A 27,799-nucleotide genomic window follows, 5' to 3' on the forward strand; every position below is an offset into this window, starting at 1 on the left:
TTCTCGGCATTCAAGGTCACTTTTTTTTTTGTCTCCATGTGCCTTTCACTTCTCTTTGCACATTCCAAGGAAATACCATTTTACATTAACACATACTAAACAATAGATTATAATTTCACACTTGGGATTAATTAAGTTTTGAGTTGGCTGTCTCTTGAGATATTTTCATTTAAATAATTTATTTTAGGAGCTGTAAGTAAGCCACTGCTGTGTCATGGAGATGACACTGCCTTTGACCTCAAGGAGAGAAAGCCCAGTTATAAAAATAAGGCACATAAGTAAACATATGAAGGTGCCCAGAGAGTATTATACTGAAAAAATTATAATAAGGCACTATGCCTCCAAATAACTTAAAACAACTATTGTTGAGGTTTTTATTAAAAATTTTTATTCACAGTATTAGACTCAAGTTTCCACTACAGAAGTGATTAACCTGAGTGTCTTGCCCTTTCCTTAACTTCCTGATTTAATCACAACAGCAATGAATAAGGATGAAATAAGGAAATAAGAGACATTTTCACTATCATAAATCATCTGGATCCTTCAATTTTCTTTGGGTTAAATTTAATTACAGAAGCAATTGTTATTCCTATGTCACTCCTCTGTACCAACTTTCTTCTATTGTCCCTGTGCTCCTTCAAATTCCAAAAGTCTCAATTAAATTCTAAAACTACTAAACTATGGCTGGTTCAGACTTTGACATTACCCAAGAAAGACTCTGATCTTGAATTATTATTAAGAATACTATATATGTCTTAATGAAATAACCATGTATTTCATTTCAAGAAATATTAATAATCAAAACAGGAAAATAAAAAAAAGATAAATAGTTATACAATTAAATCACATGAATAGTTAGAGTTGAATAAAATGGCTATACTAATGTCTACTTACTAAAAATAAGGCAATAATTTATATTCTATAAAATATGGGATCTTCCTTTTAAACACAGTATGTATAAGGGAATAATTTGTATAGTTCCAAACTACCCAAACTCTGACTTTCATTTACTCACATTCTCAAATAAATACATTTAATAATTTTAAGTTCTCAAATTTAAATAAATTTAAATTTAAAATTGGTTTTTGGCAACACACACCTTTAAGTTTTTTATTTTTGTATTCAGAAAAACATTGCCTCTTTTTGTTTTAAACAGTTACATAACACATGATGGAAATACTATGCATTTGGCTTCCTAGGTGGCGCAGTGGTTAAGAATCTGCCTGCCAATGCAGGCTACACGGGTTCGATCCCTGCTCCAGGAAGATGCCACATGCTGCAGTGCAACTAAGCCCGTGCGCCACAACTATTGAGCCTGTGCTTTAGAGCCCGTGAGCCAAAACTATTGGGCCCACGTGCTGCAACTACTGAAGCCCATGTGCCTAGAGCCTGTGCTCTGCAACAAGAGAAGCCATGGCAACTAGGAGCCCCGCACTGCAAAGAAGAGTAGCCCCCACTCTCCACAACTAGAGAAAGCCCGTGTGCAGCAACGAAGACCCAACACAATCAACCAATAAATAAATAAATAAATAAATAAATAAATAAATAAATTTATTTAAAAAAAAGAAATACTATGCATCACTTTTCTTAATAAGCATTCATAAATTCAAAGATTAAAAAATAAGAAAATAATTAGTAAAAGAAAATTATTTAATAAATATTGTGATTAAGGCATAAAAAGGAAAAAAGATTACAGGTTAAGGTAGGCTGAAGTAAGGTCAGTCAGATGAACCTCACTTATTTTCAAGAGTACATTAACTTTATCCAATAATTATAGGCTTAAATTGTTGAAGCCCTAAGAGAAAATAAGCTAGACTTTCAGAAAACTCCTTATTTGTGCGCAAAGCAATAAATTCTCCAATTTGACCCAAGCCGAATTTTCTTTACTAAATCCTCCATTTAAAACAAAATATTAGAGATGAATAAGCAGGCCAGTGTTATTCATTCTTGAGAATGAAATAAAAAGTTCTAGGAACTTGGAAGAACTTAGAAATTCCTTCAATTTTACAAAATTTAAGATAATGCCAAAAGTCACAGAAATTATTATAAGTATATATTTCATCTAAGCAGTAATTTATTGCGATTATATGTCAAAGATTATATAAGCAAAAAGGTATAGATCACTGAATTAACAAGATTATTTTGCCTATACCAGAAAACTCTATCCACAATTCAGAGACAAATTATATGGTTGTATATGTACTAGAATACAATCTGATAATGATACAGTAGAGAAGTCAGTATGTGAATTGCTTTGCAATTAAAACAATAACATTTAAGCATATTAGACCCATTCATTAAAGTAAATGGTGCTTTTATTTCTTCTAATTCTTCTTGCAATAATAGATCTATTACAAATAACAGTTATTTTTTGAAATAGTATGAACTGGGAAATCTATAAAGTGGAATCAAATAAATGGTAATAAAAAATGTCTGACAAAAAGTAAGAAGCTAGTCATTCCCACGAATTAAAGACATTTAATGATTCAGTTCTTAAAACAGCATTGCATACTTACTGTATGCAGGGCACAGATATGAAACAGACAGGTTCCATGTGCTAGAGAATCCCACATTCTAATGTGGGGCACGGCAGATAAACTCACCAGTTTAATGCAAAGAAAAGAAGTGTTATCTCAGAACCATTATAGGATGTTCACTTGGTAAACATGATAAATGATGTCATTAAAGTAATTCTTATTGTGATTATAGGAAACCAGTGAAATTAATAACAAAAGGAAACGTAACCTGAAACAATGTACAGTTATTAATTTCTTGGGAAAAATTGACTTAGAGATCCCTCTAAGATCAGCAATCACGAATGATATTTCAATTTGTAAAACAGATTCTGTTTAATTTGATATGAAAAACCACCTCTTTTGACAGAATATAAAGCTGCAAGATTTCTTCATATATCAAAACAAATACATTAATAGAAAGCACAACTAAAGTAAGAATATTTTCTAGTTTAAATGTTGCAAAGTACAGCTATTGAAATAATCTGTATAATATTTTTTAAGTTACTAGTTTCAAAATTAAAATAATATCCTTAATCCTTCTATCCACAGAAGACTATCTGTGGTTAGACAGTGTAAATAGAACAACCTTATTGAGTACAGAGAAAACAGCATTTTAGGCATAGATAATAACATGTATATCATGAGTCACAGGTCTTATTTCCAGATGGAGGAGGAGAAAATAATCCTCTAGCAGTTAGAGCTGGTATTACAAGTCTAAACTGTATCTTTCACGGATTCTATTATGTACAAGAGTTTATTTTATATACGATCCAAGTAAATTCTGTTCCTGGATGTCAAGCAAAAATAGATTGAAAGCACTGATTCTACATGGAGGGGCAATGTACATACAAAAGAAAGTAGTGGAAACAAAGAAGTTACCCAGGAAAACAAACTTTAAAGGAGACATGGGGGAAAAGCTTAGACTTCTGGTAAAAGTCCACAAAGGTAACCACTTTACACACTGGCTTAAGAATAGCTAAAATAGAAAAATATTATTACTTGATCAAAATCTCACCATATATAAAAAAATTACACCATCTTGGTCTGCATTATTATACAGTAGAAAAATTAAAGATGGATCACTATCCCACTGTCCTTTGCAATAATGGGACAGGAAATAGTAAGTTTATATAGAACTACAATTTCTGAGGGACACAATGAAATAGAGTCTATTTGTAGGAAAAATATCAGGATGGTGTAAGGTGAGTTCTAGGAAATAGCTGTATGAAACCAAAGATGCTCACTTGGCAAATGAGAATTTCTGGGGAAAGAGTTACTGCAGAAAGGGGTTATTTCTCTTGTGATCCACAGTCCACCTAAACTGTAGCAACTCTACCTAATTAAAGGGCATCTGTAATGTGGAAAACTGTGTTTTTTTTTTTTTTAAAACTGTGTTTTGATACCTGAGAAACACAGACTGGAGACTGATGGTCAAGGGTGACATGCCCTGGGCCTGACCTCAATCCCTGAAACTAGAGACAAGGAACAACATATCTGGACAGCAGAGATTGTGGACCAGGAAAAAATCTTCCTGTGTGTATTCTCTCTGGTTGTAGTGGTGTTTAAAGTACAACGTAGGTGGATACTTTTAATTATCTGAATGTTAGTAACAAACCAGTTAGTTCTCACACTTCTTTCTATAATATTAGGGTTTATCTCGAGCTCTCAGAACTAGGCAATTTTATTAGCATTACAGAATTCTTTAATCTGAATCTAGTTTTTAACTCAAAGAAGATCTAAACTGAAAATCTGAAGACATGGTTATAGAATAAAAACTAAACTGCTGTGTAAACTTGAGCTAAGACATCTGCCTTTCTTGATACTGAAAATCTTTGCTGGTAAATAACAGATTAATGATTTTGAGGCTTTTTTTTTTTACTGAAACCTAAAGCAATACATTTTACATCCAGATCTAGTATATATAATTGAAACAAATGTTTCACAAAACGGCACTTCCTCTCACTGTGTGCAGATATTCGGATCTCTGCTATGCTATGTCATGAGAGCATTAAAAATATTGTCAGGGTGTGCTTTACTGATGATACCATATCATTAATGGATCACAAGCTGCAGTCTGAATTTCACTAAAGCTGGCCTGCCTCCTGTTTTTATATGGCCCCCAAGCTAAGGATAGTTTTTACATTTTGAAATGGATGGGGAAAAAAAGAAAAGAAAGAAAGACAAATCATGACACTTGAAACTTATAAAATATTCAAATGTTGAGTATTTGACATTCAAATTTCACAGCCAAGCTCATTCTTTTACATATTGTCTGCAGCTACCTCCCCACTAAAATGGCAAAGTTGAGAAGTTGTGACAGAAGCTGTATGACTGCAAAGCCTAAGTATTTGCTTTTCGGCTCCATACAGAAAAAGGTTGTTGACTCCTACACTAAAGGACACCTATAGTTCTTTCTGGTCTGAACATCCATGACTCTAAATCCTTTCATGTCTTACTGGGCTAAACTGGGATCAGCTGAGTAGCTGCACGATGGTGAGAAAAATGATATGCAAAAGCATGGCTTCTTGGTCAGTTGTTTAGGCATCAGATTTCTATTTTACTCTGTACCTGAAAACAAGAATGAGAAGTGAGTAATCTGACAGGCAGATTTAAACTGTATACTACTTGGTGGTAGTATACAGATTAAAATCATGTACAGCATCTGTCCTGTGAGTTCATAGGGCTTTCACTTGTACCCCTTAAGTATTTCCTTTTTGTAGTGGGCCCAGTAAAAGATGGTAGTTGTTCCACAGGGACTAGTTTTGAACATAAAATGGACAATTATGTTACACTGCTTTGCTATGTACACGCCCAATGATAAAATGGGCAGTGAGTGGAGAAAAAAAAGGCCAGTGGCTTCTTCTCACTTTTCTATACTTTATCTGAGTTGTCTTTCTGTCTTTTTAAAATCGTTTTTTTTTTTGTTGTCGTTGTTCACCTTAGACCTTTATTGAAACACTAGATTTATTCAATAAAATCTTATTTGTTCTTTCTGCTCCAGGCTCTCCTGTCTATTTATTTATTTTATTTATTTGGCCATGCCACTTTTGGCTTGCAGGATCTTAGGTCCCTGAAAGGGGACTGAACCTGGGCCCGTGGCAGTGAAAAGCCTGAGTCTTAACCACTGGACTGCCAGGGGATTCCCCTGTAGCTTATTTTACACATAATGGCTTGTACTGCTTAATCCCTCACCCTTACACTGCTCCTTTCCCTTTCCCTCTCCCCACTGGTGACCACTAGTTGGTTCTCTATATCTGTGAGTCTGCCTTTTTGTTGTTATATTCACTAGTTTGTTGTATTTTTTTAGATGCTACATAGAAGTGATATTGTACAGTGTTTGTCATTCTCTGTCTGACTTATTTCACGTAGTATAATGCCCTCCAAGTCCACCCATGTTGTTGCAAATGGCAAGATTTCATTCTTTTTTTATGGCTCAGTAATATTCCATTGTATATATGTACCACTTTATCCATTCATCTGTTAATGGACACTTAGGTTGTTTCCATATCTTGGCAGTTGTAAATAGTGCTGCTATGAACATTGGGGTGCACGTATCTTTTTGAATTAGTGTTTTTGTTTTTTTTCTAACATATACGCAGGAATAGAATTGCTGGGTTACATGTGTATGGCTTTTTTTTTTTTTTTTTTTTTTTTGGCCACACTACATGGGTTGCGTGATTTTACTCCTGTTACCTACTGAAAGCTCAGCCTCCCTGTACACCAATGCCGAATCAAATCCCAGAGACAGAGTTTTGGGTCAGGTTATTTTACAAAATTTTGTTTTAGGAATATATATAACTATAATTGGGAATAAAGCAATATCAGGATAAATATCAGCCTTCTAGGATATAAACCAAACTTGGAGCACTGTACTGAAATATATTATTTCATGGGCAATATTAAAAATTAATTACTATAACCATCACTCATGAAATCCTCAGACAATGCTGGAATAAGGTAATCAATGCATTTTTGCTTTTTGCTTGTTTTAAATTAAATTAATTAAGCCCCTCTCTTTTATCATGCAGACCAATTACTGGAATCTATTTGACTACAGAAAACAATTCATTTGTTCTACCATCCACTTATCCATCTACAAGTGTTTTTTGGGTACATATTTAATGCTAGGTACTCTGGCAGGTCCTAGAGTCCTTGTGGAGGTTAAAGTCTGGTAGGTGATAGAGACATTACCAAGTACTTAACAGAAATATGAGTTACAAATTACAATTTTGATACATGCTCTGAAGAAAATGCATACTGTGCTATGAAAGGTTATAACAAGGGAACCTAACAGTTTAGGATATCAGGCAAGTCTTTCCTGAGGAAGTTTATAATACAAGAATATAAAGGAGTCAGCCAGGCAAATATAGGTAAATGGAAAGCATTTCATGATCATTAAAACAGAATTCAACTATGGAAAGACTTTTCTGAATCCCTCATATTTGTCTATGACCAGAAATACATTGATTTCATTGAATTTCCTAGCCATAATCTATAAAACATAAATCACCTAGGGAAAATTCATACAAAGTCCTACTAACATGCATGTAAGGCTTTATATTTGTTGGCGTTATAATTAACTGAAATTAAAGGACTGTATAAATAATCCACAAATTAGCTGCTGTTGCATTACCTGGATTAATCACTCTACCAATTGGCACACAGGATATGTGTACACGGCAAATACACTGCCCTTCTAGCCCCATTCCCAGACGCTGCTGTTCTGTAATTTACACCAATGATCAATGGTTCTTATGTAGGAATTCTGTCCATAATGAGATGAATTTTTACATAGAGATGTCTCCCATCATCCTCATATATCCCTGACACCTTGGGCTACAGAACTCTGGTTCCACTATTACTATTGGTAGTGCATGCTTTCTATAAATCTATTAAAACAGAAGGAAAAAAAATAATATTCTCAAGTGTTTAAAGTATGTAATTTAATATTATAAAATTAAAAGAATATTTATAACATATTTCATAGTCTAAAACCCAATTAAGAATTCAATTTGAAAAAAGGTGGATTTACCTTAAGGCAACTTAAGGAAGGACACAGAGAGCCATTGGCTACTACATAAACTCAGGATAAACACTGTAAACTAATTACACTTTATAACTATATTATGTCCATAATAAGAATGTAAAGAGCCTGGAAAAATATAACCGCCATAAGTGCTCAGCAGTGTACTTCCTCTTTTAAATTTTCCAATTTAGTTTTTCTTTCCCACTTGTTTATTTCTTGAATGTGCATAAACCTCTGAGAGGGTGAAATAATAAATGCCTATGGTGATTTCAAGCTTAGTTTCTGGAAGGTCTCATGTAGTTTACCATATGTATAGACATTATATCTAAATCAGTATGCAGGCAATTTTCACAATATAAGAATAAATTATTTTCCTGCCTCGATATAAACTACATGTGTAGCCTCCAAAAGCAGACTTGTTATTCAATGTTATACATTTTGTGGAATACACAGATCTTTTCTTCATTCTACTGATTGATTTAGATCCATATATACTGACTTGCCAAGATAATCCAAGCTGATGCCAGCCTGAGTGTAATTCTAAACATGGGCATTTTCTCTTCTGAAAATGTTCTGGTTTGCATGAAAATTTATATTAATACTTTAACTTTATGAGAACAAAAGAGAAAACTGTTCCCTTTTAAAATTGTTATGGAATATATGATACAGGTAACTACAATCTATTATTTCATGAAACAAAAATATTTTCCAAACACCATATCAAGGCAGACGATCCATTTCTTAGGGGTAATTTTGTCTGCTACTGATGACAAATTCTTCGTGTTCAGTTCTTCCTGTAGTAGGTAGTTCAGATATGCCACTTTTAGATGGCCACACACGGTCTACTTTTTTTAAAGCTTCTTTTTTAACCTAAGAGCATGCACTACATTTAGCTGTCACATCTTATTAGTATCCTTTGATCTACGACAGTTCACGGCTTTTTTGTACCTCAAAACTTCCTAATTTTGGTATCCAGACTGCCTTCTTCCCCCAAAATGTCCTTCTACACGTTTAAAATAAATTTTCCCGTGTTTAACTTCAGGCTATCTATTTTGGCCAATAGTACTCTATTTCATGGTCTACTCTTGATTTATATGCTGTTATTCATATCGCCTATCTCTGTGAAGAAGATGCATTTCTGTATGCTTTCCTTCTTATTTCTCTCCTGGGAGACTAAGAGATGATATGTTACCTCTGACTGTATTTCTATAGTATACTACAGAACACTTTATATAGTATATTATATATACCAATATACTTGATATACTATATATACTATATTCAGTAAATTCTTTTAATAAATAAGGTTTCTCTGACTTTTCATCATTCCTTGATTTTATATGAGGTTGTTGGAATACAGTTCCAGCTCAGCTAGTCTACGAGTACATAATAAGAATCATAATAATTTTAGTGAATGAAAAAAAACTGTTGGTTTGAGGGTTTTAGTAAAAACATTCTCCTTGATGAATCATGTCTTCTTTGCTTTCACCATCTTTATTGGCTAAAAGGAGATTTCCATATTGAAACACTAAACTGGGCGGTTTGAAATGTTTTTTTTGAAAAAGTATTATTTCTCCTTTTAGAGGGTACTGTTTTCATGTCAGAAGTTACCTATGATGAAAAAATCTTTGTTAACATCTACATTTAGTAAACATTTGTGTTATTTTTTGGACAACTTAAATTCTACTTATTTATAAGGAAAAAAAGTAATTTGGACAAGATGCTCAGCAATTAGGGCAATACAAAAAGAGCTATGCTTTTGAACACAGAATCAACTGAAACCGAATGAGAACATCCTTGAAGATGAATTGTAAATTTAACGGGATGCAGAAAATTTCATATACATTTCCCTCAACCCACACCTATTCCTATTCTGTAAATTATTCTTCTAAGTTCAGAAGTGTCCCTGCACCCTTCCAAAGTGAATTTCTCTACTTGGTCTGAGCCCTTCTTGATTCACGATGTCCTTTCTGCATTATTTCCCTGCCAAGCATCTTCATTTTTACATCTCCAATGTTTTTCCCCTCTGTCTCCTAACAGGCATAGATTTATTCTCCATGAATAAAACTGTCAATAGTCACTTGAACCTCTATCAGTCTTACTCTCGTTTTCATTGTCAAACTTCTCCAACAAGTGGTCTATGTTTAGTTATTTTTTCCCCCAAATTTTTGCCTTTAGCAATCCTGTATCTTTATCCACTATTCTGAAATTGTGAGCAACAGCAAGAGATTATGTAGGAGATCTCATCAGCAGAGAAGGAGGAGAAAAAGGCGGAGGAATGCCTCACTTCAAGTGAGATTAGGGAGATGTGTAAAATGTGGGAAACAGTGCAAAATTTTGTAGAAAGGCACCACCCGAATAAGGCTGTAGCAGTGCAAGCGGTAAATCTGTTTATGACAATGCAATGTCACATTTCCGCGAAATCCTCAAAAGGAGGGAAAAGCAAGTGTCATTGGATAGGTTCCTTGTTAAAGTTGCATGAAAAGAAAAAGATTCCATTGAGCCAATAAATAGCAGTGATCCCATTAGTGATAGTGAAAGTCATCTGACATAATAACCCTTCTCTCGCTTGTCTCCCTCACACCAGCCAAGAAGGTTTTAAAAGATAAGTGCAGGTTAATTTATTTTTCTTTATATTTTGTATTTTCTTTATTATTTTGTATTATATTACTGTATTGTAAACATTTTTACATATTTTGGGGTTGTGGAACGAATCATCTGAGTTTCCATTATTTCTTATGGGGAAATTCGCTTTGATATACAAGTGCTTTGGATTATAAGCATGTTTCCAGAACGAACTATGCTCGCAAACCAAGGTTTTACTGTATTTTCTACTTTTATGTAGTAAGAATAAATTTTCAGCTCTCATTTTTGACACCTGTTATTTTTTCTATTTTAATTCAATTTTACACAAAGATAGATTACATAAAATACAATTTTGAATGTACACTTCTTAAGGACAAATTTATACATCCATTTAGCCACCAGTATAATCTGCTCCCCGCAAAGTTCCTTTCTGCCTATTCCTACTCAACCCCAGACAACCACTGCATTCTACACTATTAAAAGATTTCTTCTGTGCCAGTGTTTTGTAAAAATGAAATCCAATGATATGAACGTGTTTGAGCCAGGCTTCTCTTGCACAATGTTTCTGAAATTCATGCATTTTGCTATGAGTATCAATTTTATATTTCTTTAATTGTTGAGTAGTAATCTATCACATGGAAGTACAAGCATTTGTTTATCTATTCATTTTTTAATGAATATAGTTTTTCTATTTTGTGGTTATTATGAATGTTGCTATGAAAATTTATGTCTTTAACGTGGATATATGTGTGTGTTTTCCTTGAATAATAACTGCAATGGAATTCCTGGCTCAAATTTTAAGTGACTGTTTATAAAACACTGCCAAACTGTTTTTCAGGTTGTACCATTTTACATTCTGATCCAGCAATGCATGAGATCCTTAGGAGTTTCTACATACATGATAATTACAACTGCAGTTAAAAATAGTTTTACTTCCACCTCCCCAATCTGTATGTCTTTTATTTTTATTCCTTGTTTGCTGTACTACTTAGGTCATCCAGTAAAATGCTGAATTAAAGTGGTGAGAGGAAAAATCCATTATTCCCAACCTCATTTTGTGTTTCACTAAGTATGACACTAGTTTTCAGTTTTTCGTAAATACCAATTTTAGGTTAAGTTTGTTCCCTTTGGGACCTATTGTTCTCAGAGATTTTATCATGAATGGGTACTGAATTTCAATAAATACTTTTCCTGCATCAATTAAAACGTGAGAAAATATTTCATATATATCCATATATTAACTATTTCTCGCACTCTTCTTTGTGTGTATCTCAATTTCCAACTGCTATCATTAACCCTCTGCTTGAAAAATTTACTCATTGCTGTACTGGCAATGAATTTTATCATCTTTTGTTATCTGAAAAAGTCTTTGTTTCTCCATTTTTGAAGAATATTTTCATTGGACAAAGAATTCTAGGTTGGAAGTCTTTTCTATCAATACTTGAAAGATGTTCCATTATTTTCTGGTTTGCATAATTTCTGACTAAAGGTTGATGATAATTTTATTTTTGTAATTCATGCTTTTTCCTGACAGTGATTTCAAAGTTTTAATTTTAATTTCAAATTATTATAGGTTAAACTTGACTTTTTTACTTTGCGTGTAAATTTCCATGAGATTTAACATATGTATTGATCCTTGTATCATCATCATTCCAAGAAATCCCTTGTAAAATTCCTTTACAGTGATACCCTTTCCCACACATAAACCCTGGCCACCACTGATCTCTTCTGAAATGTTCAAAAATGAAAAAGAAAAAGGAAACATCACATACAAAACCCTTGACATGAGCTTTTCTTCCACACGATAATACTGATGAGATTCATCCAAGCAGTAAGGTTCATCAGTAGTTTGTTCCTTTTTTTCTGCTGTTTGAATGCACCATAGTCCTTTTATTCTTTCACTCACTGAAAAACATTTGAGTTTCTCCAGCTTTTGGTTATCACAAATAGAGCTGCTATGAACATTCACGTACAGGTTTCTGTGTGAAGGTAAGTTTTCATTTTCTCTAGGGAAAATTTCAAGGAATGAGATTACGAGGTCATATGATAAGTGAACTTAAGAAACTTTCAAACCATTTTCCTCAATGACTGTCATTTTGCATTCTCAAAGCCAACGTGAGAGCGACAGTTGCTCCAAACTCCCCCCAGCACTTGCTATTATCAGTGTTTTCTACTTCAGTCATTCCTGTATGTTTGTAGTGCTGTGTCATCCTGGTTTTAATGTGCATTTAACTTCTGATAATGTTGACCATCTTTTTATGAATCTATTTGGCAACCTAATGTGACCTTTCGTGAAGTATCTGTTCAAGTCATCTTTCAATGAGTTGTTTCTTTGCTTAATGTTGATGACTACTTTTTGAAATTTTCTCTTGAAACCTGGTTTTGAACAGTTTAATTATGATGTTCCATGGAATTATTTTCTCTGTGTTCATCCTGCTTGAGGTTAGCTGCATTTCTTGGATCTTAGTATTCACAGTTTTCAAATTATTTGGCTATTATTTCTTCAAAAAATATACACACATACACATATATATCATCTTAACCTCCTTCTTCTTGGACTCCAGTTCCATGTATGTTAAACTGCTTGATTTATCTGATAGCCTCCTGCGGCTCTGTTCCCTTTTCATTTTATTCAGTATTTTTTTTCCTACTTTATTTTGCAAAGCTACTATACTTCTAGTTCACTTTTATTGTCTTAATCGGTCTATAATAAACTGCTAAATCCTGCATAGGAATTTTCCAGTTTAGTTACACTTGGAGGGCAAGTCCCCTGCCTATTATTCTATCATGACAGAAAGTCAAAATCACACTAACTCTTAGAATTTTCCTTCAAAACATTATGCCACTGCACCTTTCTCCCTGTTCCTGTCAATATCTTATGCAGGACGTTACATTCAACCTAGATTACTGAAGAAACTTTAATCCTGACTAAAGACTCTTTTGTTATTGCATGGGTTTTAACTTAATCTTCCCATATCTGAAAGCATACAGAAGCAAAACAGGATCTTAAAGGAAAATCCTTAAACGTACACAGTATATACTGTGTAACAGATACTCAAAGATATTCTGATCTTCAAGTTAGATTGTAATTTTTATATGAAGGCAACCTGGCTGTCACAATTTGTAAAGCACAGACTGTCGGTGTTGAGTCAAGTGATACAGCTCATCAACCAGGCAACCCTTTTCCACCTTGTTGATTCATATGAAAAATGCCTTTTTGAAGATGTCATGATAATCTGATTCTCTTTCACTTACAAGTTAATTTGTTTTTTTATCTAGATGCCTAAAACATTTTTTCTTTTCTCTTAAGTCCATTAATTTTACTAGAATGTGTCTCAATGTTGGTCACCTGGGTAATTTTTTTCAGATATTCAGTGTGCCTTTTAAATATATATTTTTAAAGATTCTATTTTTTTAATCCTAAGAGTTTCTTGGAATTACTGATCTTATTATTTTTCTGTTCTTTGCTTTGGTTTTCTATTTTGGAAACTCATATGAATGTTGAATATTCTCAATTTGCTCCTTTCACTCTCATCCTTTCTCATCTAAGTCATTATTTTTTGATATTTATAATTCTCCCCTTTCTACCTTATATTTCTCTTATAGCCTTATCTGTTGAGTTTATTTACCTCTTTATTTCTTCTAATCTAGTCTTCATTTCTAAAATTATTTTTCCCTTTATTTCCAATTCTTTCCTAAGTCCTACCAGTACACTTATGGGGTTCTCTACATTCTGATACAAATTATGTCATATCCTGTATTATTTCCTAGTGTCCTTTAGTTCTTTTAAAAAAATTTCATCTTTTTTTCTGGCATGCTTTCGTGGTTTGAGGGGGTGTTTTTCTACTTACTTTTATTTTTCTTATTGCAAAATATGGGATTTTGATCCTTTTTGTTGGTTATCATTTTATGTGAAATTAGTTTACCTGAACTTTTAGATCATTATTAGATAATGTTTGTTTTTCCTCTTCAGGTTCTAGAGAGCTCTCTTCTATTTGTTTTAATGTAGTTTTAAAAATATGACAGCTTACTTTCTGAGATCTATTAGCTCTGTTTGTCTTCCCCAGTTTTATGTGGACTTTCTCTCTGTTGTTCAATTTGGATTCTATTCATAGCAGTTTCTCCTCAATGTGGGACTTTGCCCTCAAAGAAAACTCTAGTTGGTTCATTTCTTATGGAGCTTAGATGCACCAGCCCCTTCTAGCTGTACCAGGGAACTCTTGGACTCTGCTATGTGTGTCAAAGCCCTCCCTGTTTGAGCTGCTGTCTTCAGATTGGACCTCTGTGTTTTCCAGTCTGTAGTTGTAGACCATGTTATCCTGCTTCCCATAATCTTGTCCCATGAACCTGCTGATACCATGTATATCCCGTAGCTATAGCTAGACTGTTCCCACCCAGTCATACTCTGGGGTACAGTGGGATACATCATCACCTAGTTTTGCTGTAAATGTACATTTGTTATTTTAGTTGTTGTTTCACCATCTACTGTTCTGTTTCTCACGGAGGAATTCAGGGATATTTAAAAACTATGTCCCCACTGTCATCTACCTTGAGTTTGTCATGTATTTTTTTGTATTATTGCAATTTTAAAATAACTTCTGAAATTACATTTTAATCTACAAACTTTGAATTAAAATAAGCATACTCATGTTTCTCTGATTATGTGGCCATACTGTTACTATTAATAATCCAAGGGTGATATAGCTCTTTGACTAGGCTCCTACCTTTTATAATAACATTTTATTGATGTTCTCTTCTGGTGGAAGTGGAAATTTTATGCTATATTTACATACTTAAAAATGCTAGTCTTGGAAACTATAAATATTCTTGAGTATTACATGATTTTAATAAAATATTTATTAATGTCACTAAAAGTATAGTAGATACTTTAGTGACATTTTTTGCACTGCTATCATCTCTTTCTAAGATGTTTCAACTTAAATGAGGCTTCTAAAAGAGGCAGCTTGTGTATTACATCCAACCTTACCCCTCCCACCCACCCCAATCTTAAATGATTATAACAGGGATAGACATTTAACCCTAGGTTAAGCCAGTCAGATTCTCTCATGATAGGCAGTGACTATAGTCATGTGATAAAAGAAGTTTATATTCAAGCACATTTGGAGTCAAGTATGGGGTGCCATGCTGGCCCATGTTCTGACGACTGAGAAAGTGAAGCTAGTTTGGGAGAGAAGTGAAAAATTCAAGTTGATACACAGAGAGAAGCAAAGATAGGAGGATGTGAAATTGCTTCGAGAGGTAAAGGCAGTAGCCCTGGTTACTGACTTTCCTTTCCCATTTCCAGACTACCTCAAGTCTATCTGTATCATATTTCCTGTCTTCGAGACTATCTGCTGTATCCCCATCATAATTATCTTTAATGTTCTTGTGAGTTCTCAACCAAACATAAGTAATGCTCATAGAATATAAAAGTGATATTCAGGGCCACTCTATGTGGTGGTGAAACAAGATAAAGGGCACTAGGCTAAGATACATAAACACACACACAATAAAACCTCTTCTAATTAACTTGGGTAACTACTGCTTCTTTATTACTATGGCAACTTAAAAGATGTGAACAACACTGATTAATATAGAATCATACAATAATAAATTTAACACAGGGTGACTAATACAATTGATAGACAAATTAAGAAAATGAAAGGATATTATTTTAGCATGTGTTTTAAAGGTCCTAGACAATATAAACTACCAATAATTAATTATTCCAAAAGAAAAGACTTAAATGGGTACACGTGAATTAAGAAAAACTGAAATGTAAAAAAAAAAAAAAACCAAATAAAGATGCAATTCAAATATATTTTATGATTACTTGAAATTAGGAGTAATTGCCTTCTCTTTTTATGAGACATTAAAATATCTTCAGTTACCTAAATCCAGTTTTGTTCCTACCATGTATGATGAAATCAAAAGCAGTGAGATTTAGTCATCAGAAGCACTATTTTTGACCAGAAATATCAACAGCTAGAGTAAAGATATTTTTATCATGTTACTCTCCTGAGTTCTTCACAATAGTTGGACAGTTTTTCTTCTCAGAGGAAAGGAACAGCATATCAAATTACAGAAAGAAGGGTAATGGAGGAAGGGGAAAAAGAAAGAATGATCAAGAGTACATGTTCAAGAATGAGAACATGACAGGATATGCATTTCCACAGGCTGGGACAGAGAGCAAGAATGGACCTTGAGTGACTATAGGAGTCAAGGCATGGGTGTGGATGATTGATCAATATTGGGAATTCTCACCACAGAACACAAAAATTTTATCTATCTTACCTTATTTTCAAAACTTACCTCTACCAAACATTATCAGTAACACAAATAATGTTGTATTCAAGTACAAGGAAAAAAATACTCAATATTATGAACCAGAATCTAAGTTAGGCAATGCTAATAAAATTGATAAAATACTTTTTTTTAACAACTGAAAAATAATTTTATTAATATTTTATAAATAAAATGGCACAGGAGCACAGAAGAAAAGGCATTAATTTGGCATAAGGAACTTGAAACAGGACTCAAAGGATGAGAATAATTTGGGGGAAAGAAAAAAGGGAAAAGATCCAATGCAGAAGGAAGAGTTGTACAAAAACAATGTGTAACTTTTTGAATGTTAAAGGAATGTCTTCTAGAGCAAGAGGACAGACTAGTTGAGTCTGGAAAGGAAAATCATGCCTATATTGTGAGGGATACTGAGTGCTGTTCCGGAATAAAGCAGAGGATTCCAGATTTTTTGATTGTATGGCCTAGCAGAAATTTGGAGGACCATATCTTAAGGTCGTCAACTTTCTATTTTGCCAAGTAATGGCATCTAAAAAAACAAACTCAAAACCTAAAAATCTACCATTTGCTATCATCATTTTATTAACAAAAATCATTTTAACACAAAAAGTATGAATATTACATCAACATAGTTTTAAAAATAGGATATATTAAAATTCTTTGGATTCAGAAAAGTGAAAAAATGAAATTGTGTTCTGCCAAGTGAACACAAAGTGAATTTTTAATATATAACTTGGTCTAATGTTTCATTTCTAGCATAGTCTCCTTTATAAAAATCCAAGTGGAATATTCTTAATACTCTTGCAACTCTGTTCAGAGTATTTGAGGTAAATTTAGGGAAGCCCAAGAAAAATAGCTCTCAATTATAGACTGTTTCTCCTACCTTCTCTCTGTAGTGTTGCGAAGAAATAAGAAACAGTTCAGATGTCTGGCCGTGGAAATTTCTGGAAAGCGGGCTATATATTTGGGGTTCTGACTGACCAACATAGGGCAGTTAAAAAGTCCTCTGACAGTAATTCCTTAGAACTTAAAATTGTCACAAACTGTCATTTAGGAACCAATAATGTAAGCCTTATGACTTCAAATGATTCCTTCTTTGCTTTGGCTGCTGGAAAATAGTGCTGAATTTGTATCATGATTTTAATAACAGTACAGGATCCATCATTAACATTACTACATTACTAACTTTATTCCATGTTTTTTTAGCATATATTTGTTCACTATTTATGAATTTCTTCAGTCAATTTGTCAAATAATGTCTGGAAAAGATATACATAAATATAGAAAAAATAAGATTTTGAGAATGATGAAACGTTTGCGATTTATTTTTTAATAATGTTTATTGAATTTTTTCCTTATTATAAAGGTAATGCATGTTATAGGGTCACTGGTCCTAACTATTCTCTTGACCTAGGACACTCTTCTAGTAAGCTGTATGGCTCACCTCCTTTAAGTCTTGGCTGAGATGTAACTTTTACTATTGGCGTATTTGAAATTAATCACCTCCTTAAAGCTGCAACCTAACCCTGACGCTTCCATAATCCCAATCCCCTGTATTGTACTTCTCCTTTTACATAGCACTTACCATCTTCTCATATGCTATATAATTTAATTATTTATTTTCCTTAGTGTTTATTTATGTTCTCTCTTTGATAGAATATAAGGTCCCCAAGACAGGGGTTTTTGCTATTTACTAATGTATTCCTAATATATTAGTAATAGCACTTGGCCTAGAGCAAGAACACAGTATTAAAAAAAAAAATGAATAGCCCACCATGTGTCACTAAAAGCTTTATATGCATTATATAACTTAATCCTCACAAGAACCCTGTGTTATTGACTACATCTTATAGAAAGAAACTAAGCTACAAAATGGCTACGTAACTAACAAAGGCCATACAGCTAAGAAAGTAGTGAAACAAGGACTTAAATTCAGGTTATCAACTACTATTGTTTCCCCTAACAGAAATAGATTGTGTAAAAGCAGTTGAGACAATGATAGAACAGGTACAGGAAAACTTCCACAGTAAATAGGAAATGAAAATATATATGTATATATATGCTAAATTCAAGGAATAGCACCTAAACCCATTATTCACATACAGGATCACCTACATATTGATTACCCCTTTCTGAAGCTCATGAATATTTATAAAATAAAACTTCTTTTTAAGAAAATAAGTCTTCAGACAACCATATTTTTCAAAGCTCCTAATACAGGTGCATATATTAAATCTTCCCAACAGTTAATTTATCGTCTTTGCCTTCTCACTCCATTTAAGCTGCTGTTGAGTAGAAGATAACAGCTTCATCAATTCCCAGTCAAGTGTTTCTTTACATTTTCTCAAAGATTCTCATTTTACACATGTTATATGTGAATAAGAAAAGTCGCTTAAAGAAGCATGGCTCTAAGAGTTAGAAGGAGATTTTAGAGATCATGGCTTAGTAAACACGCCACCCTAATGAAGGATATACAGCATCCCTAAAAGATTGGGATTATAAGGGCTAGAGGCTCCCTTTCCAACACTTTTTCAAGTTCTTCATTCTGTCATTAGCATTGACTGTGCAAACATGCCATTTTTTTTTAATGAATAAGGAGAAAGCATACATGAATATGTTACTAGAATTTGCGGAAGCAATGTCTTTATATTCTTTTGGCAATAAATATTCCTCTATAGCACAAGTTATGCCATGATTAATAGATACATTATAGGAAACTAAAATAATTAGAATAGAGAGAGAAATCATACCTTCTATCAATAGCTCTTGTCCATGACTGCCAAGAAGTGTACGAGATAGGAATGGGGCAAAGTCTACAAAAATTTCACGAAGAAGAGGAGCAACTTTTTCTAAAGCTCTTTCAAGTTTTGCAGTGATGCTGTTGAAATTAAGACATAAAGACTAGTAAATATGGTTCAATATAAAAAGTCAAATAAACTTTACTTCTAAATTAAAACCTTTGAAAATTATAAAAGTCCAATTCTAACCCACTGAATAATAACAGCTTCATGTGGAAGGGACACTGTAGAGTTTCACATCAGTCATAAGGTTACTCAAAAGATTGCTGTTAAATCAGAATGATTATCCTGTTAAAAGGAATTGGGATCCTGTCACCCACAAAGGTCACAGATTCTGTCCATAATGTTAGGAGCTTCAAGAAAAGAAGTTCCTGTATGTCTTCTTTGTCTATCCTTCTTTCCACTAAAGAAAACTGTTACAAATACCTCCTACATGGGTCACTGTGCAAGTTACAAAGAATTAGCTCTTGTTCTCAAGAGTTTCCTGAAAATTTCCTGAAAAGCTGGACAAAATAAGGGGATAAATGAATTCAGTATGATACAGTTGAATTGCTTTGCCAAAGTAGGCATTTTCTATTTCATAAGCCTACTTACTTTTTATTTACCAATCATTGCATTATTATATATATTGTTGACTATTAAATTTCAAGTTATATGACTTTATATAAACACTATCTGACATTCTTGAAAGTACCTCAAGTAGGATATATAAAAGTAAAAACATGGATAAAGAAAATAATTCTGATCAAATAAATAATCTGGTAATATCTATCTCTCTTACAAGTGAGTACTTTAGAGTAAGACTGCTTGGGCGGGAATGCTGGCTCTACTGTATGCTACCTAGGTAACCTTGGCACATCAGACTTCCTATGTCTGAAAAATGAAGATGAGTGTTACCTACCTGGTGAGGGTTAATGAGCTAAGGCATGTAAAGTGCATAGAAAAGTGCCTGGCACACAGTGAGAGGTCAACAATGATAGCTCTTGTAACTGCTACTTTGAACAGAACATACCATATTTAATCTTGCAAAATGTGACTCATATATTTACGTCAAAACAAAATCAATATAATAATCTTAGATGAGCACACATTCTTCTACACAGAAGACAAGTAAGGAATTAAACACTACTTCATAACAATAAAAGTTCTGCCACAATGCTAACATTTTTGTTATATGTGAGGAAAACATAAATGACAAACAGGTAATTAATCACAGAATAATTCACAATATATTATTAATATTTAAAACTAAACTATTCCATCTTTTTTTTAAGCAAATAAAGAGGGATTAGGGAATAATCTGGGATGCTTTCTTTCCTAACTTGGAAACAGCATGATCTGAATCCTTTGTGTACACAAAAACTCATCATTAGCACTTCAATTTAATTTAGTCTCCTCTTATTTGGGTCAACAGATTTAGAGAAAGAAGAACTCAAAGAGGAAACTCAGGCTTAGTAGCTGCCACAAACACTTAGAGAGAATATTCTAGAGGAACAACTTTAGGCAAGAAAAAGTGACCTGGGTGGGGCTTTGCAGACTGGCTGAAGATAAAGAGTTTTCAAAATTCTTCCCTACTCTGTTACTCTTGGAGCAAACACCTACATTAAGGCAATGGGTCTCAATCTTTAGTGTAGATTGGAATCACCTGCAAGCCTTGTTTAAACCCAAACTGCTAGGACCCCAGCCTTAGAGGTTCAGCAGGTCTGAGTGTACTGACCGAGTTTGCACTTCTAAAAGAGTCTCAGGTGGCCTGGTACTGCCTTATCCAGGAAACACACTTTGAGAAAAACTATTTTAATGAAAGTACTTACTATTATTAAGTTGAAATAAAACAGCTAGAAAGGAAAGACTACCTGAAATCATAGAATAATCATCATAATAATTAGTTCTGAATTTTAGAGAATATAGACAGAATTTCTTTTTTAGATCCATTATTTCATTCATTCCTTCTAATCTCCAGAACCATGTTTGATGAAGCTTCTTAGCTAAAGTAATCCTCTCTACCAAGGAAAGGTAAGTAAGAATGGTAAAAGAGAACCTATGAAGAGAAGAAAAATCTAGATATAATTATTACTGCGTTTGCACTGAATTCTACGAATATTTATTTTACTTAAGATTAATTAATGAGTAAAATTACTATCGAAAAATTCCAGATTTATACAGGTTCACATCATAGTTATGGTATTGGGTTGTAATATACTATTATGTAATTGAAGTCATAAACATTTTCCCTAGTTTAAGACTCTTTTTTCCATATTTTACAGGTTTCTGTATAATAATTGCAAAAATACTGTTTTTGGTAATTAAATTAAACATCAAATAGAAACGCTGATTAATCTATGCAACTAATTACATGTGTGTATGTAAATGTGTATTAATTACCTTTACTTAAGGGTAATGGACAATAACAGACATTTCTCAGTGAGTGAATCCCTATAATAAGATTTTTTTGCAGCTATTTTCTTACAAAATATAATAGAACATTAAATAATGCTCTGATATATCATTCTACAACTATAATTTAAATATTCTAATAAAGGGCAAAGACTGTAACATTTTACCCAGCAACATATCAAAGGTTTTAAATACAGAGACTCGTTATCAAATAATACTACCAGATTTCTCTATCAAACAACAACAAAATATTCTAAGTGGAAAAGATTCATCATCACTTTTTTATAGTGAAGAAAATGGACATACAGATACCTCATAATGTGTTTTAAAGTAAACATGTGTAAAGTAGGTGATCTTCATTCTTACTCAATTTAAATTCTCAAAGGAAATGATATATAAATTTTAGCTTTAAACCCTCCTCTATCACCTGGCAGATAACCACCAATTACTAAAAAAAATGTTTAAAAAATATACTGTGCCTATATTGTTATTTCAATTCTTATCTGAGATAAATACACTGTGTAAAACTACTTCTTCCCAATTCCAAGACACATGAAAAATTTATCTGTTAACATGTAAAAAATTTTTAAAAATCTTAATAAAGGAGAACTCTTTGGCCTTATCGCTTATAAAAATAAATAAATTATTCTTTCTTTTGAATGTAACTTTCACTTTAAAAGTGTAAAGAACATATAACTACCAGAAAAAAACACAGTCCTTTGGCAAAATATTTTCTAACAAATTGGCATATTTCACTTAATTTAGGGAAAGCACGAAGTACTAATTTTTCAGTTTTGTCTCAAAGTTTTCATTTATTCAAAAAACACTTTGTCTAACACATTTTGTGCAGAGAAATAATACAAAGGTAGACTAGATGGGGAATTTGCCCTACACAGTCTAGAGTGAGGGTTATAATCTTGACAATCTGTCTATAAATTAATATTTTAGAAAGTTCTTGGGACCTAAATATAGAGTTTGTCAACTCTATGCTGAAATGAATTCTCTCAAGCAATGCATTCCTCTCTCCCCACCCTATTCTTTTTCATTCCCTTCAGTCACACTAACTATGCTTATGATACTATTTTGACTTTGGCTATTTTACTTGATAGTAAGTGCAAATTTTTTTTAAGAAAGGGAATTACTGACTTCTATGAACAAAATTATGGATGCGACTTGGGAAATTTATTGACCACTCTAACAATATGACCAATGACAGGAAAACTAAACATTCAAAGGAAATAAAAATGCTTTAGATGAAATTCTATGGCTCCAGTGCCTGGATTAAAACAATATGACTTAAAACACAGGAGTTTATTTACTGTAAAAAGCACAATTATGTATTGGTGTTTACCTATATTAAGGAAATCTCATTTAGAGGGATTTACAGATTCTAAGCAATTTTAATGAATAAAAATATAAATAACCCATTAGAGAAAAAATATATAAAAATCCATGGCTGCAATTATTACTATACACACACACACATGAAAATTAAAGACAATATAGAAAACTGGAAGAGAATATTAACCTATAAAAAATCAAATGGAAATTCTAGTACTTACACAAAAATTGAAATTAAGAATGCAGATTAGAAACAGCTAAAAAGAGTATTAGTAAAGTGGACTAAGGTTTAAAAGAAATACTTAAATAATGGAGAGAGAGAATATAGATAGATAGATGAGAAATACAGAAAATAGCTAATATATTTGTAATTCAAGTCCCAGAAAAAGAAAAGAATGATTCTGAAGCAATATTAGAAGAAGTAATGGCTAAGAATTTCCCAGCCACTGAGGAAAGTCATCAAATTTCAAATATGAGAAGCTCTACAAGTTCCAAGTTGGACTTAGATAAAGAAAAATTGAAGAGCCTGAGTATATCATAGTAAAACTGCTAAACATCGAAGGTAGAGAAAATCTTAAAAATAGGTAACAGGAATGGGGAAGGCAGGGGAGGAGAACAGAAAGAGCAGTAAGACTGGAAGATACATTTCTTAAAAAAAAAAGGCAAAAAGGAAAGAAAGCACAGCAAGAAATGAAAGATACTGCATAACATCTTCAAAGCATTAAAAGGAAATATTCCATACATGCATTACTAATAAAAAATATCAAATTGTACACTTTAAATATATGCAGTTTATTGTATGTCAATTATCTCTCCATAGAAGTTCTTAAAAATTTTTTTAAAAATTAAAAAAAAAGAAAAGAAAAGAATATAGCTGCCAACCTAGACTCCATTTTGGCTCAAAATATCCCTCAAAAATAAAAGTGAATTTCAAAGATTTTTAGTTAAATAACAACTGAATGGAATTCATGAGTGGAAGGCCTGTACTAAATGAATTACTAAAGGGGGTGTTCTTCAAGAAGAAAGAAAATGATAGCACATGGAAGTCAGATATGCATCCAAAAGGAATGATAAGCAAAAATAAGTGATAAACATTTGGGTAAATCTAAATATATGTGGACCAATAAAATAGTAATTATATTTTCTCGTGGCATTTAAAATTTTACATGCACACACACGTATACATATGTATAATGTGTTTGCAAAATTTGGATAAATGAAGTTAAGCTCTACTGAGATCCATGCATGGTCTGGGAAGAGGACTTATATAAATCAAGAATTAATGTTGCAATCTGGAAGATGATCACTTAAAACACTGTTTCTCAAAGTCTGTCCTTGGAGCCAGCAGCATCAAGATCACTTAGTGTAATGGTTAATTTCATGTGTCAACTTGACTGGACCACAGTGTGCCCAGACATCTGATTAAATATTGTTCTGGATGTGTCTGTTAGGGTGTTTCTGGATGAGATTACAACTTGAATGTGCAGACTGAATAAAGCAGACTGTCCTCCTTAACAACTGTGTGCCTCATGAATTCAACTGAAGACGTGAATAGAACAAAAAGTGAGATAAGAGGGAACCCCTTCTCCCTGACAGTTGGTCTTTGCTGGCCTTCAGAATCAAGTGAAACATCAGCTCTTCTAGGGTCTTGAGTTTCCCAACTTCCAGACTAGAACTTACACCATCAACATTCCTGATTCTCAGGCCTTTAGACTTGAACTAGAACCACATATTGCCTCAGCAATGTGTTTTAACAAGACCCCCATGTAACTCTGTTGCATATTGATGTTTAAGATCCACTGCACTAAGGAAAAGATAATAAGGTATAAACTTCAACCTAACAGTTTCTTGTTGCTTCTCTCTGGTGAATGTTTCTTAATGGCAATATGAATAAAATTGATTAATCATTGCCAAGACTTGGAAAGAAGGAAGGAAAGCAGAAAGGAAACTCATAATAAACATCAAGAATAAAAAGGAAGGACTTTCTTACAGATTATATGAATGTTAAAATAATAATAAGAGAATATTATGAACTACATTATGCCAATAGAATCTACCAAAACTTACACAAGACAAAAACAAAAAATCTGGGGAGACCTATAACACTTTAATTTAAAAACTTTCCCCAAAAAGGAAATCTAGGATCAATGTGTTTGCTTGTGAACTCTACCAAATATTTTAGAAAACAAACAAAAACAAATAAAAAATACCAATCTCACATAAGTTCTTCAAAAGATAAAATAGATTTTATATCACAAAGGAATTGGATTTCTTTCAGGAATTAAAGGTTTGTTTAGCATTTTTTTAAATTAAAAGTCAATATCACAGACCACGTTAGCAGAAAAAGGAGGAAAATCACATGGTCATCTCCATGACTCCCCCAAAAAAGAGATAAAATTCAATAGCCATAATGATGGCAACTCAGTTAATTATAAACACAAGAGAATACGTATATTTGATAGAAAGTATCTTTAATAAATAGACAGGAGACATCATAATTAATGGTGAAATGTTCTAAGCTTTCCATTTGAGATGAAAAGAATGCTTGTTCTAACCAAGAGAACTGTATTGGACGTACTAGATGATACTATATGTCAGGAAAAAGAAATAAAAATGTGTAAGAATTTGTGTAATGAGGGATAAAACTGCCAATATTCACAGGACAAATGACAGTGTACATACGTGTTTATTTAGAAAGAATTACAGATAAATTAGGAAAAATAAGTAGTTAAAGGTTTCATGATACTAATCCAATACATTGCAATGAATTATATATATCAGCAAACAATTAAAAATGAAATTTATAAAATTAAAAAATTTACAACATTAAAAAATATCAAATTCCACTTTCTCCTTGATGGGGTTAAGATGGTCTACAATTATTTCCAAAGCTAACAACTAGAAAATTTCACAAAATGCAGAGAACAGCTATTTTCATACAAAATGTGGGGTACAAGACCATAAATCCTGAGGAAAGAGAAACAAATGAGGTAAGTCCCATCATAACCCAGATTTCCTACATGGAGGTATTTCCCATATTAGGGCAGATACAAAATCCAGCAAACTTTCTCAGCTGACAAGACTAAAACTGTAGTTCAAGCAGGCCAAGGTGAATAGTATTTGGAGGACATAGTACCCAATAGGAAGTTACTATGGAGAGCACAATCATCTTTGGCTGAATAACTGTGTACACGATGTCTGAAAGCAACCAAGGTTAGAGCAGAATAACTTCTGAGGAAAGAACAATTACAAAGGAGTCAAAACAGACGTCTTCTACATCTCACACAGGGTCTAGAACCGTCTGCGTTCCCTCTGGCCAAAAAGGAGAAACCTCCTTAGATATACTGAGCATTCAGAAGAAACCCAACTTACTTTCTATGTGGCAAAATTAGCCCAAGAATAAAGGCCATCCTAGATTTGCCTCAAAAGATCTCAAAAATGCTTCATGAGGAAGAATGGTCTTTTGAACAAATGGTGCTGCAGCAAATGGACATTCATAGGCAAAAATATAAACCTGGACATAAATCTCACACCTTACATAAAAATTAGCTCAAAATGGGACCCCGACTTAAAACTAAAACTATTACTTAAAACCACAGAACTTTATAGAAGATGTAGGAGAAAACCTTCACTACTTAGGGTGAGGTGAAGAGTTCTTAGACGTGACACCATGATAAACTACTCTGCAATAAAAATGTAGTTCCCTGTGCCAAAGACTGTATTGAGCGGACAAAACACACAAGCTACAGTCTGGGAGCAAATACTTGGAAACAACATTTCCGAAAACTTAGAATACTGAATACTGAATTCTCAAGGCTGAAAAGTGAAAAAGCAATCTAATTATAAAATGGGCAAAAGATATAAATAGATGTTTCACTGAAGAGGACATACTAATGGTAAGTAAGCACACAAAAAGGTGTTCGGAATCATCCATTAGGAAAAGACAAATTAAGACCACAATGAGATACCACTACATACCTACCAGACTGGCCTAATGCTGGTAAAAATGAGGAGAAACTGGACTATACTAACATTGCTGGTGAGAGTTTTTTATAGGTACTTACCACATCAGCCCAGTAATCTCACTCTTAGGCACTTATCCCAGAGAAATAAAAATGTATGTTCACATAAAAACAAATGTTTATTGTAGATTTTTTTAGTATTAGCCAAAAACTGGAAAAAACCCAAATGTCCTTAGTGGGTGAATGGTTAAACAAATTGTCCTACACCCATACCATGAAATTCTACTCAGAAATACAAAAGGAACAACCCATTAATACACACAACACTTGGATGGATCTCATGGCATTATACTGAGAAAGGTCAATATCCAAATTCACCTCTGAAACACTTAGGAGTCAAAGAAGAAATCACAGAGAAACTTAGAAAAAAACACTGAATAAAAATTAAACTCAACATTAAATTCTGCAATACAGCTAAAGCAGCGCTTAGTGGAAAAGCAATGGCTTTCAATGCTCATAATAAAAAAAGAAGAAATCTAAAATCAAAGATCTAAGCAAGGGATTGGCAAATGTTTTCTGTAAAGGGTAAGATACTAAATATTTTAAGATTTTAGGCCATATTACACCTGTTACAACTACTCAACTCTGCCACTGTAATGTGAAAGCAGTCACAGGCAATATATAAACAAATTATGTGACTGTATTCCAATAAAAGTTTATTTACAAAAAGTTTATATATAAAGTTTATGATAGCAAACAGATTTGGTCCCTGGATTGTAATTTATATAGACTCCTGATCCAAGTTCCCACTCTAAGAATCTAGAGAGAGAAAATTAAGTAAATCTGAAATAACTAAAAGGAAACAAAAAGAGTGGA

At 33.0% G+C, this 27,799-nt stretch overlaps 1 protein-coding gene across 4 annotated transcripts in view; it reads right to left on the reverse strand.

The window, feature by feature from the left end:
* NBEA (neurobeachin) overlaps positions 1-27,799 on the reverse strand; it is a 625,442-nt gene that overhangs the window by 338,221 nt on the left and 259,422 nt on the right. For all 4 annotated transcript variants that reach the window (XM_057707391.1, XM_057707390.1, XM_057707389.1 and 1 more), the window contains one exon: positions 19,179-19,306. In XM_057707391.1, the coding sequence (XP_057563374.1) occupies positions 19,179-19,306 (128 nt within the window). The remainder of the gene's footprint in view (positions 1-19,178; positions 19,307-27,799) is intronic.

This window comes from Hippopotamus amphibius, chromosome 14 (assembly GCF_030028045.1).
Source record: "Hippopotamus amphibius kiboko isolate mHipAmp2 chromosome 14, mHipAmp2.hap2, whole genome shotgun sequence".
Lineage (NCBI taxonomy): Eukaryota > Metazoa > Chordata > Mammalia > Artiodactyla > Hippopotamidae > Hippopotamus > Hippopotamus amphibius.